This window comes from Tachyglossus aculeatus, chromosome 21 (assembly GCF_015852505.1).
Source record: "Tachyglossus aculeatus isolate mTacAcu1 chromosome 21, mTacAcu1.pri, whole genome shotgun sequence".
Lineage (NCBI taxonomy): Eukaryota > Metazoa > Chordata > Mammalia > Monotremata > Tachyglossidae > Tachyglossus > Tachyglossus aculeatus.
Window position 1 is genome coordinate 54,042,161 of NC_052086.1, and position 16,070 is coordinate 54,058,230.

General features: G+C 53.2%; 1 protein-coding gene across 1 annotated transcript in view; it reads right to left on the minus strand.

Annotated features, from left to right (window-relative positions):
* MYO15A (myosin XVA) overlaps positions 1-7,950 on the minus strand; it is a 131,583-nt gene extending 123,633 nt beyond the window's left edge. The window contains exons 1-3 of the mRNA XM_038762787.1: positions 7,938-7,950; positions 5,947-7,874; positions 4,087-5,484 (exon numbers count right to left, since the gene is read on the minus strand). Of these exons, the coding sequence (XP_038618715.1) occupies positions 4,087-5,484; positions 5,947-7,874; positions 7,938-7,950 (3,339 nt within the window). The remainder of the gene's footprint in view (positions 1-4,086; positions 5,485-5,946; positions 7,875-7,937) is intronic.
* Positions 7,951-16,070: the final 8,120 nt, after the last annotated feature.

Sequence of the window (16,070 nt, forward strand, 5' to 3'; positions counted from 1 at the left end):
AGTGGGCTCACCCTTGAAGGAGGGCGAGTCTAGAACCCACTGCCCTATTTCACAGAAGGGGCAACTGAGGTCCAGAGCAGTCAGAGGAAGTAGACAAAGTCACATGGAGTCAGAAGTAGTAGAACCAACGTTATTATTATTATTATTATTATTAATTATTATTATTATTATGGTACTTGTTATGCACTTACTATGTGCCAAGCACCGTTCAAAGTGCATGGGTTAATCACAGTCCCTTTCCCACATTGGGCTCACATTCTTAATCCCCATGTTACAGATGAGGGCCCTGAGGCTCAGAGAAGTTAAGTGGCTGGCCCAAGGTCACACAGCAGACACATGACGGAGTCAGGATTAGAACCCTGGACCTTCTGACTCCCATGCCTGCGGTCTATCCACTAAGCAACACTGCTTCTCTGGTTTCCCAGTGTCCAGGCCATCCACCTGCCCACAGGGATGGGTGGGTGGAGGAGGCCTCCGGGAAGGCCCAGGATCGGTCCAGAAATCATCACCAGCCTGTTCACTGTAGAATTGGGAAAAGGAGGGAAAGGGATAAGGGGACGAGGCAAGAGAGGTAGGAGCAAACCACTGCAATCTACCTCAGGAAAAGGGGGAGAGAAGTAGTTTATCAACCAATGGTATTTACTGAGGGCCTCAGCATTGTACCCTTCGGAGAGTACAAAGTAAATCGCACAGATTACTTCAAGTAGTTTACAAGCATTACTGCAACAACACCAAACAACAATAATAATAATAATATTTAAGTGTTTACTTAATGCCAAGTAATAATGACAGTTTTTATTGAGCACTTACTGTGTGCAGAGCACTGTACTAAGCGCTTGGGAAGTACAAGTTGGCAACATATAGAGAGACAGTCCCTACCCAACAGCAGGCTCACACTCTAGAAGGGGGAGACAGACAACAAAACAAAACAAAACAAAATATTAACAAGTACTAGGCTAAGTACTGGGGAAAGGTCAGGATAATCCTATAAGAAACAGTTCTTGTCCCACACAGAGTTCACAATAATAATAATAATAATTATGATGGTATTTGTTAAGTGCTTACTATGTGCCAAGCACTGTTCTAAGCGCTGGGGGAGATACAAGGTAATCAGGTTGTCCCGCTTGGGGCTCACAGTCTTAATCCCCATTTTACAGATGAGGTAACTGAGGCACAGAGAAGTGAAGTGACTTGCCCAAAGTCAAACAGCTGACAAGTGGCAGCATCGGGATTAGAACCCATGACAACTGACTCCCAAGCCCGGGCTCTTTCCACTAAGCCACGTGCTTCTCATCTTCTCATTCACAATCTTAGCAGGAGGGAGAATAGGTATTTAATTCCCATTTTACAGAGGAGGAAACTGAGGCACAGAGAAATTAGGTGACTTGCCCAAGATCACACAGGAGGGAAACGGCAGCAGATCTAGGACTAATAACAGTAATGATGGCATTTATTAAGCGCTTACTATGTGCAAAGCACTGTTCTAAGCGCCGAAATAATGACGGCATTTGTTAAACACTTTACTATGTGCACAGCACTGTTCTAAGCCCTGGGGGAGATACAAGGTGATCAGGTTGTCCCACGGGGGGCTCACAGTCTTTATCCCCATTTTCCAGATGAGGTAACTGAGGCCCAGAGAAGTTAAGTGACTTGCCCAAAGTCACACAGCTGACAAGTGGTGGAGTAGAACCCAAGGTCTCCAGATTGTCAGGCCCACGTTCTCTCCACTAGGCCAAGCCGCCTCACAATCAATCAATCAATCAATCGTATTTATTGAGCGCTTACTGTGTGCAGAGCACTGTACTAAGTGCTTGGGAAAAACCTGTTGCTACTGGCCAATGCCCTCCAGACCCTGACGTCCTGTTGTCAGGCAAACTCCTGGACCTTCCCAGAAGTGACCTCCAGGACCTTCTCAATGCAGACACAGCGTGGCTCAGTGGGAACGAGCCCGGGCTTTGGAGTCAGAGGTCATGGGTTCGAATCCCAGCTCCGCCACATGTCAGCTGTGTGACTTTGGGCAAGTCACTTCTCTGAGCCTCAGTTCCCTCATCTGTAAAATGGGGATTGACTGTGAGCCCCACGTGGGACAACCTGATCACCTTGTATCCCCCCCAGCGCTTAGAACAGTGCTTTGCACATAGTAAGCGCTTAACAAATGCCATTATTATTATTATTACACACAACCCAGCTAGGACTCACGCATTTGCGCTGTTCTCACGCGCCCTCCGAGCCTCAGGACAATCCTGGGTCCCCGCCTCCAAGTCGGAATATGGGATAATATCGGCCTGCACAAAGAAATGGACCAACCTCTCTTCCAGCAGGATGGTGCAAAATAGTAGGATAGGCAATGCCCTTTCTGCCTGGGCATCTACTCCCACCATTCATTCATTCATTCAATTGTATTTATTGAGCGCTTACCATGTGCAGAGCACTGGACTAAGCGCTTGGGAAGTACAAATTGGCAATGTATAGAGACGGTCCCTACCCAACAGTGGGCTCACAGTCTAGAAGCCACTAGTCTAACTGGGATGGGGAGGCCTTCTCAGGTCACCACGCCCTCCACAAATGAGGGCAGAACGGCCCTTTCTTTCCCCAGCTGTGGATCCAGGCTGGTGGTTCACGTATCCGCCCGCTGCCAGGCCCAGAGTCGTGCCCATCTGGGCCGCATCCAGCTCCCCGTTTTAAAGTGCCGGGCCCCCCCAAAGGGGCCAACTCCTGTTAAAGAAGGACACCGAGAGGAGACAAACAAGAAACCCAGAAGAAGGCAGAAGGCTGCCAAAGAAAAGCTTCCTGGCTGCCGCCGCATGAATAATTCAGCGACTCACGTATTCCAGGGTGATCAGAGCCCACCGCGGGCGCTGCCACGCGTCCTTGGCCCGGGCGGCCGCTCGCCTCTCCAGCAGAGCCGCCGTGAACAAGGAGCGCGGGACCCCTCGTCGGGGCCGGCGGTTGTCCAAAGTCGCACGATCACATCCCGCCATCACCCACGGCCCGTGCCCAGAGCTCCCCCAGTCCCACGGCCCCTGGTGCCCAGCGCCCGCCGGCAGGAAGGCAGCCGACGGGTAAGGGAATACCCTCCCCGCCCGTGGGTGAGGTGAGTGAGTCACGCTGTCCCCGGGGGGTGGCTCCAGTGGCCCGTCCCCTTGCCGCGGACAAGAGCCAACCATCTTGATTCTAATTAAAACTCTCCCCTCCCGTTCCCAGGGCGGGACCCGGCCGACGTCGGATTTGAGCATCGCCGCCTCGGTGCACGTGTCCTCCCGCCGGGCTAGCATTCGGGGTCCCGTGGACCATCAGCCCGGGGTGGGCCCGAAGTGGCCCCTTCACACCGACCTCCTCGCGTCTTCAGCCCCTGGACTGACTACTCGTGCTCATTAGAAGAGCTGAGAGCCGAAAGGTTCCCCGCCAGCCGGTGGCTCCAGGACGTGGGACGGTCAGCGGGGCAAGTCAGTCACTGCCTCCTGACCCTCCAGACCTGCTTTTCCATCCTCACGAGGACACGTGGACCTGTCCCTCTCTTCCTGGGCCAGCCCTGATGTCCCCAACGTCCTACCTGCCGGACCAGAATTCTCTCTCCCACAGAGTCTGACAGAAACCTTGCTTCTCACAGTAAGCGCTCGGTAAAAACGACTGACTGACTGATTGACTCCCTCTCATTCATTCATTCAATCGTATTTATTGAGCGCTTACTGTGTGCAGAGCACTGTACTAAGCGCTTGGGAAATCCAAGTTGGCAACATATAGAGACGGTCCCTACCCAACAACGGGCTCACAGTCTAGAAGGCAACCTTCTCCCAGGTCCCTTCTCTTCAGCCCCTCCTGTTCACACCTGAGCTGTACAGGACCCTCGCTGAGCCTTTGATCGGCCAGAGGGAAGATCACACTTGGGGGACGGGGTGAATTCAAGGTCTTCTGGAAGGAGGACACGGCCCACCTGGGGCCCATCCACAGGACCTGTGGCAAGCGGGTGGCTGCCGTCTACCCGGCCCTTGGGATACCCAGGAGTTTCCAGTGGGATTTGGGCCTGTCCCAATACCTTAGGGAGGCAGGCTACCTTGAGGAAACTCCTGAGGTCTCCGGGCTTACCTTGTTCTGCCATGTCCCCTTAGGCTTCTCCTTCCACGGGCTACCCCAGGGCCGCTGCTGGCCGAGAGAGTCTCTGGGGGCCAGCTGGCCTGAGAGGTTCCCCCGAGTCTGGTTGGGCCATCGATTGAAGCTCTCGGCGGGGGGCTGGTGGAGCAACTTCTCAGAGGACCAGGGGTCAGAGGTCTCCGGCACCTGCACCATGTGCTGCCGAGACCAATGCTGGCGGGGCAGGTGGGCCGCCCGCCGGAAGGAGCTCATCTTCTGGATCTGTGGCATGACCACGGCAAATCGGCCGGCCTCTTCCTCCCCTTCCCTGTCCTTCTCCTTCTCCTCCCGCATCCCGGCGGGCACATCGGAGGGTGCCGCCTGCGACGGGGACTCTGGGAAAGCTGCCCGGCCTGGCCACACGAGAGAGGCCGACCTCTGAGGCCCAGGCAGGATGGTTTCGGGCGAGGTCCCGGGGTTGAGCGTCTGGGACAGGCTGCTGCTCATCACCCTGCGCCCCAGGCCCGGCAGAAAGCTGGGGAACTTTGTGGGGGGCGTGGGGGAGGAGGAAGTGGACAGCGGTCCGGGCACGGGTGCCTCCTTCTCGCTGGACAGCGAGGGGGTGATGAAACCCGGAGCCTGCCCTGGCCTAGCCTGTCTGAGCTTGCCAAGGAAAACTCTGGCCCCTTGACTACCCCGGTCTGGGCTAGCGAAGGTCACAGCCTGGGTCAGGTTGGGCAGAGGGCACCCCAAGCGCTGGATGAAGGGATTAGGGATGCCGGGAGCCGGGGTCCGTGGTGGGAGTAGTTTGGAGAGGTCCCGGGGAGACGGAGGGCACTGAGCCGGCGGAAGCTCTACATCCCAGCTCGGCAACTGAGGCGTCGGCCCGGTAGCCCCCGGGGTGGGCAGAGGAGAGGAAGGCCGGTCCCTCTGGGCCAGGGTTGGTGGGAACCAGGGTGGCTCCCTCCCACCGGCTGAGCGCCGACTATCCTGTCGCCGTGGTGACTCCCGCCAGGAGCTCCTGGGGGGCTGGGCGGCACCCTGGTACCCCAGGGACCTCCGAAAGGAGGGACGCAGCTGGGGCTTCACTGCCTTGGTCGGGGGCTCGCTGAGGCGGTTCCAGGCGTGGGGCAGCCACCGGGGCCGCGTCAGGGAGCCGTGGCTCAGGCTCCGGGTCAGCTGGGCCGAGGGCAGCTTCTGGCTGCCTCTCCGGGGCGGGAAGTAAGGAGAGCCCGGGGCTGGGGAGTGAGGTGGGGGAGGCCTGAAGCGCCTCAGAGGAGGATGAGGGGAAGGGGATTCCAGGCGCGGGGGCCGGCAGCCAGGGGCCCCCATTCCCAGCGTGGGGCTTAAGGGTGGTCCAGGGGACCTGGGACCGAACATCTGTCTCTGAGAAGAACCGGAGCGGATAGATGGCTGAGGAGAGGAGGCCCTTAGAGGAGAGTGGGCGCCCCCACTCTGGATGCTTCTGATGGACGGCTGGGGGGACGAGGTAGGGTTCTGGGGGCGGGCTGGCCGAGGGGACCCCCGCGGATCCCCAGGGCCGGGGGACCGGGGTCGTCTCAGCGACGGCCCTTGGAACCCCAGCTCCCCAGGCCTCCTCAGGGAGGATGGGAAGGAAGGAGATGGACTCTGGGGCCTGCCAGAGGCCCGGTTTGAGGGCTGCCCAGGGCCAGCATCCCCAAATCCCAGAGGGGAAGGGTTAGACTCCCGTTTCTGAAAACCAGCTTGCGGAGGTTCGGACAAGCTCCTTCTGCTGGCACCGGGCCCGAGAGGAGAGCGGCCCCGGGGAGAGAAGGGCCTCCGGGGCGGAGAAGGGCGAGGGGATGAGGGCCTCTGATGCCGGGAGATATAAGGAGAGGTAGGCCTCCGCCAGACCGAAGGCTCAGGGGAGAAGGGCCCCTGGCTCCTTTTCCTCAGAGGGGGTGGGGAGAGGAGGACGCTTCTCCCGGACAAGGTAGGGGACGGCAGCGCCTGAGAGTTGGTGGGGGTGGCGACGGGGCGGGTGGCTTTCCTCAGCGTCACGGGGGAGCCCGGGTTGCTCGGGTTCATGCCAGCCAGTTTGTAGCCGAACCTCTTGTAGGAAGACTCCCTGACTGTGGGGAGAGGCTGCCCGCTGGAGACACTCCCCCAGGACTTCAGTACTGGCCGGGGCTCCGAGAGGGACTTCTGCAGGAACCGTCCCAGGGACGTGACCGGGGGCTGGCCCTCAAATCCCAGAGTCCTCCGGGGCGTCATGGCAGAGAGCGCTCGCTGAATCCTCTGGGCCCGAGGAGAAGGGAAGGCGCTGGGGTACGGGGTGACCGGCTGGAATCCCGGCCACTCCTCCTCCTCTTCCTCCTCGTCCTCCTCCTCCTGATCATAGTTGGTGAACGAGATGCCTGGTGAGGGTGGGAGGGGCACCTCCAACTTCTCCTTGCCAAACAGCTTCACCTGGGGACGCGGGAAGAGGCGGAACTTCCTGAGGAAGGAGCGCTTGGAAGGCGCCCTCTTCTCGATGCCCTGCTGCTCAAAGAACGAAGGCTTTGGAGGCCTGAAGGGGTACCCGCCCTGGTCATCCCCGAACTCCTCCGGCTCCTCCAGCTCCGCGATGTCGTCCATGGGGTGGGCGTAGGGGTTGTACCGTGGCCGGGGGAGAGCGGCCCAGTCAGAGAGGAAGTGAGGATCCTCGGGCCGCGGGAAGGGGCTCTCCAGCGGGTAGGCCAGCTCGTCCACCCCGGAGTCATCCTCTTCATCGTAGTGGGCGTAGGGGTCCCCGTAGTAGTCGTACGGATACTCTTCGTCACCATAAAACGCCGGCGGGTACCACCAGCCGTCGTAGTAGTTGTCAGAGGGCATGTAGCCGAAGGGTGGGGCGTACGGAGGAGCGTCATCACTGTAGCCGTAGCCGTAGGGTGGGTAGACGTCGTCGTCGTCGTCGCCTTCGTCGTCGTAGTATCCGTAGAGCTCGTCCAGCGGGTCGCCATAGTAATAGTCCCCGTAGTCAGGCCTCCCCAGCCGGTAGTAGCCCGGTCCGGCTGGCGGCGAGGTTGACAACAAGTGTTCCTGCTCCTCGTACTGATGGAGAGAATGCCGGTCGTAGTAGTCGTCTCCCTCACGATAGTAGTCGTAGTACTCTCCCAGATCCTGGAATCCCTCCAGCCCATAAAGGGAGCGCCTCGGTCCGCCCGGTCCGAGCGAGCCCTCGGGCTCCCACGGCCTGAAGCCGGGCGCCTCTCCGGACTCGTAGAAGCTCTGGCTGCGGGGGAACCGCCTGATGCTGCCCTCGTGCCGGAGGATCTCGGCGCCCGAGGGGAAGGGCAGCCGGCAGGATCCCACCCGGCCGCTAGTGCGGCCCATCCAGGCGTCCACGGGGGACTGGTCGCCGCCCGACTCCCGGGCCTTCTTCATCAGGAACCTCTTGGTCAGCCAATTGACGGCCGTGGAGGCTTTGCTCACCACGCCGGCCTTGGGCTTCAACTTGCCGCGGCCCCGCCGCCCGGGGAAGCGGATCACCATGAAGGACGGCTTCTTCTCCTTGCCTTCCCGCTTCTTCTTGCCCACCCTCATCTGCGTCATCAGCTTCGAGTAGGACTTCATGGCCAGCTTAGACTTGGTCTTCCGCCTCGTCTTCTTCGGGCCCTTCCAGAGCCCCCAGAAGAAACGAGAGGCGCTCTTGAACCGGCTCTTTTTGGAGATCTTGGGCTTCCGGTCCCGGAAGCCCATGAAGAGCCGGGACGTGCCCTTGAGGCTGCGTTTTGTCTTCACTTCCTGGACCTGGACTTTCTTTCCCTTCCCGCTCCTCTCCGGCTTCCCGCCTTTGCCTCCTGCAGGCCTCTTGCCCCTTCCTTCCTCCTCTACCCCGCCCCCCTCCTCCTCCTCGTTCTTGCCTTTCTTCGCCATGGCTGCCTCCCTCTTCCCTGCCCCGACGACCCCGAAGGGGCAGCCGGCCGGGGATCGGAGCCGGGAGCTGACCGCGTCCGGAGGGGCCGAGCGAGGGTGAGGCGTCCACGGGAAAGGAGGCGCAGCTCCGGACTAGGCAGGGAGCTCGGAAGCTGGTGCGCCCCACCACCGAGGGACACCCGAGAGCGGACACGGCGGCTGGGCAGGCCAACACGGCCGTATCTATAATTCATTTCTTCACGGCCCCTGACTGGAGGCTTCCCCCTGGGCCGTTCCTCTTTCAGAAGGAGCTGGGGTGTGAGTAACCCAAGAGCGGTCGAAGAAGCCGGCGGGAGATATGGGCCCGGTTTCTCCTTGGCCTCTCCTTTCCACTGTCCCTTAGGGCCCTGCTTGGGACCAGGCTGTGGGCTCCCAGCCCCACCGCTGCCCTCAACACCTAGCAAACACCCTGAGTGGGGCAGGGGTGGCACCCTGGGTTGCGCCTTTCGTAGACCAGGTGAATGAGATTCCAGGTGGAAACATCCATTGGGGACCAGACCCTGCTCTGTTCTTCTGCCAGGACTCCTGAGTCTGGGGGGTGGGCTGGTGGCGGGGGAGGAAGAGGCAGGGAAGATGATTTCCGTGGCTCCGCCAGGGAACGGAACTCGATCTCCTCGGCTCCGGGCTTCTGAATAATGCACGGAGGGTGCACGGGAGTGCCAAGGAGCAGCTCGAAGGAAGGCAGAAGATGCAGATACCGAACCCTCAGCAACTGAAGATGCTGGGCTGCTGAGATCGGGTGACCCGGCTCCATCTCCACACTCCCTCAACCCCCAGCAGGAAGGCCTGCAAGGCCTCTGGTCCCTAGCCCACTTACACCCTTTCCACCAGGGTCACATCATCACACCGGGGCTAGGCTTCGACAACCCCAGAGCCTATCTGACTGTAAACTCCTCTGTAGCTCCTCTCTGGCATGTGCCTACCAACTCTTTTTTTTTTTGAAGGTACTCATTGAGCAATTACTGTGTGCCAGGCACTGCTGGGCAAATCACTCTGCTTCTCTGAGCCTCAGTTGCCTCTGTAAAATGGGGATTAAATCCTCCATCCCTCCAACTTAGACTGTGAGCCCCCAAGTGGGGCAGGAACCGTGTCCAACCTAAGTTGTATCTACCCCAGTGCTTAGAACAGTGCTTGAAACATAATAAACCCTTAAAAAATGCCATTTACTAAGCGCTGGGGTAGATACAACAGCACCTTTATATATGTATATATGTTTGTACATATTTTTTACTCTATTTATTTATTTATTTTATTTGTACATATGTATTCTATTTATTTTATTTTGTTAGTATGTTTGGTTTTGTTCTCTGTCTCCCCCTTTTAGACTGTGAGCCCACTGTTGGGTAGGGACTGTCTCTATATGTTCCCAACTTGTACTTCCCAAGCACTTAGTACAGTGCTCTGCACATAGTAAGCGCTCAATAAATACGATTGATCATGATACAAGATAATCAGGTTGGACACCGTCCAGATTCCACATGGGGCTCAGAGTCTTAATCCCCATTTTAGAGTTGAGGTAACTGACACACAGAGAAGTGACTTGCCCAAGGTTACACAGCAGAGCAGGGATTGGAACCAAGGTCCTTCTGACTCCCAGCTCCTGCTCTATCCACTAGGCAACGTTACTGTAACGCTGTTTTATTGTACTCTCCTAAGCATTCAGTACAGCACTCAATAAATTTGATTAATTTAATGATTTGACTGATTGGAGAGCAGCTGTGTCTGTTTATTGTTATACTGTACTCTCCTGAGTGCTTAGTACAGTGCTCTGCACACAGTAAGCGCTCAAATACAATTGATTGAGGTCTTGTGAGGTCTAGAGCATCATGAAGCAAATGTACAAATAGGTTTACAGAGGTCACGAGGCCCGCAAGAGTCCGACTCGACGTGGCAGATCTGCCTACGCTTCATAACGTCTCTTCCACCCTCTTCACGCCGACTGTCAGCTTGGGCTGGGCCAAGCAAGCTGCAGAGTACTGACCTCGTCTCCCCCTCTAGATTGTAAACCCGTTGTGGGCAGGGAATGTGCCGGTTATATTGCTGTGCTCTCCCAAGCACTTAGTACAGAGCCCTGCACACAGTAAGACCTCAATAAATACGACTGATCGACTGACAGAGCCCTGCACACAGCAAGACCTCAATAAATCATCATCATCATCATCAATTGTATTTATTGAGCACTTACTATGTGCAGAGCACTGTACTAAGCGCTTGGGAAGTACAAATTGGCAACATATAGAGACAGTCCCGACCCAACAGCGGGCTCACAGTCTAAAAGGGGGAGACGGAGAACAAAACCAAACATACTAACAAAATAAAATAAATAGAATAGATATGTACAAGTAAAATAAATAAATGAGTAATAAATATGTACAAACATATATACATAAATAATAAATAAATACGATTGATCGATTGGTATCCGGAATGACCTGGCAAGTGGAAGACATCAGAAGCCCCCAAGTCACCTGCTCAACTGCAGTTCTGCTAGAATTTGGAAGAGACCTTGTTGTCCCCCTTTTTTCCCCCCCAACCCCCAGCCCGGAGCCTGTCCAACCACCTCGGCGCCTCAACTTTCCAAGGGGCCCCAGGCCTCAGGAAAAAGTGAGGCTTGCATTGATTTCTAGACTGTAAGCCCGCTGTTGGGTAGGGACTGTCTCTATATGCTGCCGACTTGCACTTCCCAAGCGCTTAGTCCAGTGCTCTGCACATAGTAAGCGCTCAATAAATACGATTGAATGAATGAATGTCAGAGTTTGTGCGGAGATAGTGACATCCAGTGGCCTGAAGTCAGTAACCGCCGTCTTGAAGGCGGGCGTCCCCTGAAAGGAGCGTTGGGAAGGTGGCCGGAGTCCTGTCCGAGCCCCCTAAATCCTGGCTGGAAAGACTGGGCACACACAGGCCCTTTGGGAAAGTGAATTCCGTAACCATTTTTAGGCAGAAATGCGACAACAGGAAGAGAGAGGCCGTAAGGGAGTGTGAAGTCAGGGAAGCGTGGCAGGTCAGCTGGATAGGGAGGTCAGTTTCTAATGACCACTGTTCAGGAGCTGCTTCAGAGAAGCAGTGGGACCTAGTGGTGAGAGCACGAGCCTGGGAGTCCTAAGGACCTGGGTTCTAATCCCGGCCCCGCCACTTTGGGCCAGTCACTTTGCTTCTCTGGTCCTCAGTTACCTCATCTATAAAATGGGGGTGAAGACTGTGAGCCCCTTGTGGGATATGGATTGGGTCCGACACAATTAGCCTGGATCTACCCCAGAACGTAGTACAGTGCCTAGCATACAGCAAGCACTTAAATACCATGTAACAAAACAAAACCAAAAACTCCTTTTGTTCCAATTCTGCCCGGGAATGTTGCTGATTTATAATCTCACAGGGAATGCAAAACACTGAACCCCCTCTTTTTCCGATCCTCCTCCCCATCCCCTTGCAAAGCACCTGTATATATATTTGTAGATTTATTACGCTATTTATTTTACTTGTACATCAATCAATCAATCAATCGTATTTATTGAGTGCTTACTATGTGCAGAGCACTGTACTAAGCGCTTGGGAAGTACAAGTTGGCAACACATAGAGACAGTCCCTACCCAACAGTGGGCTCACAGTCTAAAAGGGGGAGACAGAGAACAGAACCAAACATACCAACAAAATAAAATAGGATAGAAATGTACAAGTAAAATAAATAAATAAATAGAGTAATAAATATGTACAACCTATTCTATTTATTTTGTTAACAATGTGCATTTAGCTTTAATTCTATCAGTTCTGACGACTTGACACCCGTCCACATGTTTCGTTTTGTTGTCTGTCTCCCCCTTCTAGACTGTGAGCCCACTGTTGGGTAGGGACCATCTCTATATGTTGCTGACTTGTACTTCCCAAGCGCTTAGTACAGTGCTCTGCACACAGTAAGCGCTCAATAAATACGATTGAATGCATGAATGAATGAAAAGAGGAAAGAAGGGCTGAGAATTCAGGTTGGAGAAGCAGCATGGCCTAGTGGACAGAGCACAGACCTGGATTAGAACCCAGCTCCACCAGGATTAGCTATTGACTGCAGGATATGGACTGTAGACAACCTGATTATCTTTTATCTACCCTAGCGCTTAGAACAGTGCGTGTCACATAGTGAGTGCAGAATGACCTGTACTTCCCAAGCGCTTAGAGAAGCAGCGTGGCTCAGTGGAAACAGCATGGGCTTTGGAGTCAGGGGTCATGGGTTTGAATCCCAGCTCTGCCAAGTGTCAGCTGTGTGACTTTGGGCAAGTCACAATTTCTCTGTGCCTCAGTTCCCTCATCTGTAAAATGGGGATTAAGACTGTGAGCCCCCTGTGGGACAACCTGATCACCTTGTAACCTCCCCAGCGTTTAGAACAGTGCTTTGCACATGAGCCCCCTCCTTCCTCTCCCCCTCCTCCCCTTCCCCTCCCCACAGCACCTGAATGTTTGTACATATTTATTACTCTATTTATTTTACTTGTACATATTCACTACTTTATTTATTCTATTTTGTTAATATGTTTTGTTTTGTTGTCTGTCTTCCCCCTCTAGACTGTGAGCCCGCTGTTGGGTAGGGACCGGCTCTAGATGTTGCCAACTTGTACTTCCCAAGCGCTTAGTACAGTGCTCTGCACACAGTAAGTGCTCAATACGACTGAATGAATGAATAGTAAGTGCTTAATAAATGCCATCATTATTGTTATTATTACAGTGCTCTGCACACAGTAAGCACTCAATACGATTGAATGAATGAATAGGAAGTGCTTAATAAATGCCATCATTATTGTTATTATCACAGTGCTCTGCACACAGTAAGCACTCAATAAATACGATTGAATGAATGAATGAAGAGTAAGCGCTTAATAAATGCCATCATTATTGTTATTATTACAGTGCTCTGCACACAGTAAGCGCTCAATACATTCTAGACTGTGAGCCCACTGTTGGGTAGGGACCAACTCCATATGTTGCCAACTTGGACTTCCCAGGCGCTTAGTCCAGTGCTCTGCACACAGTAAGCACTCAATAAATACGATTGAATGAATGAATGAATAGTAAGTGCTTAACAAATGCCATCATTATTGTTATTATTACAGTGCTCTGCACACAGTAAGCACTCAATAAATACGATTGAATGAATGAATGAATACATCTGAATGAATAACCAGCCCGCAACCTTGGTGTCACCCTCGACTCCGCTCTCTCATTCACCCCTCACATCCAAGCCGTCACCAAAACCTGCCGGTCTCAGCTCTGCAACATTGCCAAGATCCGCCCTTTCCTCTCCATCCCAACCGCTACCCTGCTCATTCAAGCTCTCATCCTATCCCGTCTGGACTACTGCAGCAGCCTTTTCTCTGATCTCCCATCCTCGTGTCTCTCTCCACTTCAATCCATACTTCATGCTGCTGCCCGGATTATCTTTGTCCAGAAACGCTCTGGGCATGTTACTCCCCTCCTCAAAAATCTCCAGTGGCTACCAATCAATCTGCACATCAGGCAGAAACTCCTCACCCTGGGCTTCCAGGCCGTCCATCCCCTCGTCCCCTCCTACCTCCCCTCCCTTCTCTCCTTCTCCAGCCCAGCCCGCAACCTCCGCTCCTCCGCCGCTAACCTCCTCACCGTACCTCGTTCTCACCTGTCCCGCCATCGACCCCCGGCCCACGTCATCCCCCGGGCCTGGAATGCCCTCCCTCTGCCCATCCGCCAAGCTAGCTCTCTTCCTCCCTTCAAGGCCCTACTGAGAGCTCACCTCCTCCAGGAGGCCTTCCCAGACTGAGCCCCTTCCTTCCTCTCCTCCTCGTCCCCCTCTCCATCCCCCCCATCTTACCTCCTTCCCTTCCCCACAGCACCTGTATATATGTATATATGTTTGTACATATTTATTACTCTATTTATTTATTTATTTTACTCGTACATATCTATCCTATTTATTTTATTTTGTTAGTATGTTTGGTTTTGTTCTCTGTCTCCCCCTTTTAGACTGTGAGCCCACTGTTGGGTAGGGACTGTCTCTATATGTTGCCAATTTGTACTTCCCAAGCACTTAGTACAGTGCTCTGCACATAGTAAGTGCTCAATAAATACGATTGATGATGATGATGATAACAAATACTATTTAAAAAAAAAGAAACAAGTGCTCCAGTTTAGCTGAACAAGCTGTTGTCACGGTGATCACTAGCGACTTCACTGGGCTTTCCCTTGATAAGAAGGGTCTCTTGCCCAGCCAACAGCTAAGAGATAATCATAATAATGGCATTTGTTAAGCACTTACTATGTGCCAAGCACTGTTCTAAGTACTGGGGTAGATACAAGATCATTGAGCTGTACAACAGTCCCTTTCCCTCGTAGGACTCAAAAGGATCGTCTGCCCCGATTCTCAAAGTGCCACCCTCACCTTACTCCTTCCACCCTGCTGCCTCCACCTCTGCTCTTAACTCTCTGGGGAAGAAGGAAACATTGCTTGCACACAGTAAGCGCTCAATAAATACGATTGAATGAATGAATGAATACATTTGAATGAATAACAAATACTATTAAAAAAAAAAGAAACAAGTGCTCCAGTTTAAACAAGCTGTTGTCATGGTGATCACTAGCGACTTCCCTGGGCCTTCCCTTGATAAGAAGGGTCTCTTGCTCAGCCAACAGCTAAGAGATAATCATAATTATGGCATTTGTTAAGCACTTACTATTGCCGAGCACTGTTCTAAGTGCTGGGGTAGATACAAGATCATCGAGTTGTACAACAGTCCCTTTCCCGCGTAGGACTCAAAAGGATCGTCTCCCCCGATTCTCAAAGTGCCACCCTCACCTTACTCCTTCCACCCTGCTGCCTCCACCTCTGCTCTTAACTCTCTGGGGCAGAAGGAAACATTGCTTGCACACAGTAAGCGCTCAATAAATACGATTGAATGAATGAATACATCTGAATGAATAACAAATACTATTAAAAAAAAAAAGAAACAAGTGTTCCAGTTTAGCGAAACATGCTGTTGTCATGGTGATCACTAGTGACTTCACTGGGCCTTCCCTTGATAAGAAGGGTCTCTTGCTCAGCCAACAGCTAAGAGATAATCATAATAATGGCATTTGTTAATCAATCAATCAATCGTATTTATTGAGCACTTACTGTGTGCAGAGCACTGTACTAAGCGCTTGGGAAGTACAAGTTGGCAACATATAGAGACAGTCCCTACCCAACAGTGGGCTCATTTATTAAGCACTTACTATGTGCCAAGCACTGTTCTAAGTGCTGGGGTAGATACAAGATCATCGAGTTGTACAACAGTCCCTTTCCCGCGTGGGACTCAAAAGGCCCTGCGGGATACAAGACAGAGGGAGGCGACGGATACCCAGGATAGAGACCGGCAGCTCACTGTGGGCAGGGAACGTGCCTGCCAACTCATATGCTGTGCTCTCCCAAGTGCTTAATACGATGCTCCGCACACAGAAAACACTCAATAAGTGCAAGAGATTGACTGAGGGGAGGTCTAGGGCAGTTAGCGCTACTGCTCTGTCTTGGCTTAGTCAATCAATCAATCAATCGCATTTATCGTGCCTTACTGTGTGCAGAGCACTGTACTAAGCGCTTGGGAAGTCCAAGTCGGCAACATATAGAGACGGTCCCTACCCAACAGTGGGCTCACAGGCTAGAAGACTCTCAGTACTATCAGTAGCATCTACTGGTACGTTTAGACTGTGAGCCCACTGTTGGGTAGGTACTGTCTCTATATGTTGCCAACTTGTACTTCCCAAGCGCTTAGTCCAGTGCTCTGCACACAGTAAGCGCTCAATAAATACAATTGATTGATTGATTGATTGATCTGAGTGCAGAACACTAAGAGAGTACAAGAGAATTAGTAGACATGGTCTCTGCCCCCAGTGAGGTTGTAATCGATTGGGGCTGACAGACATGAAAATAAATTAATAATAATAATAATAATAACGGCATTTATTAAGTGCTTACTATGTGCAAAGCACTGTTCTAAGCGCTGGGGAAGTTACAAGGTGATCAGGTTGTCCCACGGGGGCTCACAGTCTTAATCCCCATTTTACAGATGAGGTAACAAAGGCACAGAGAC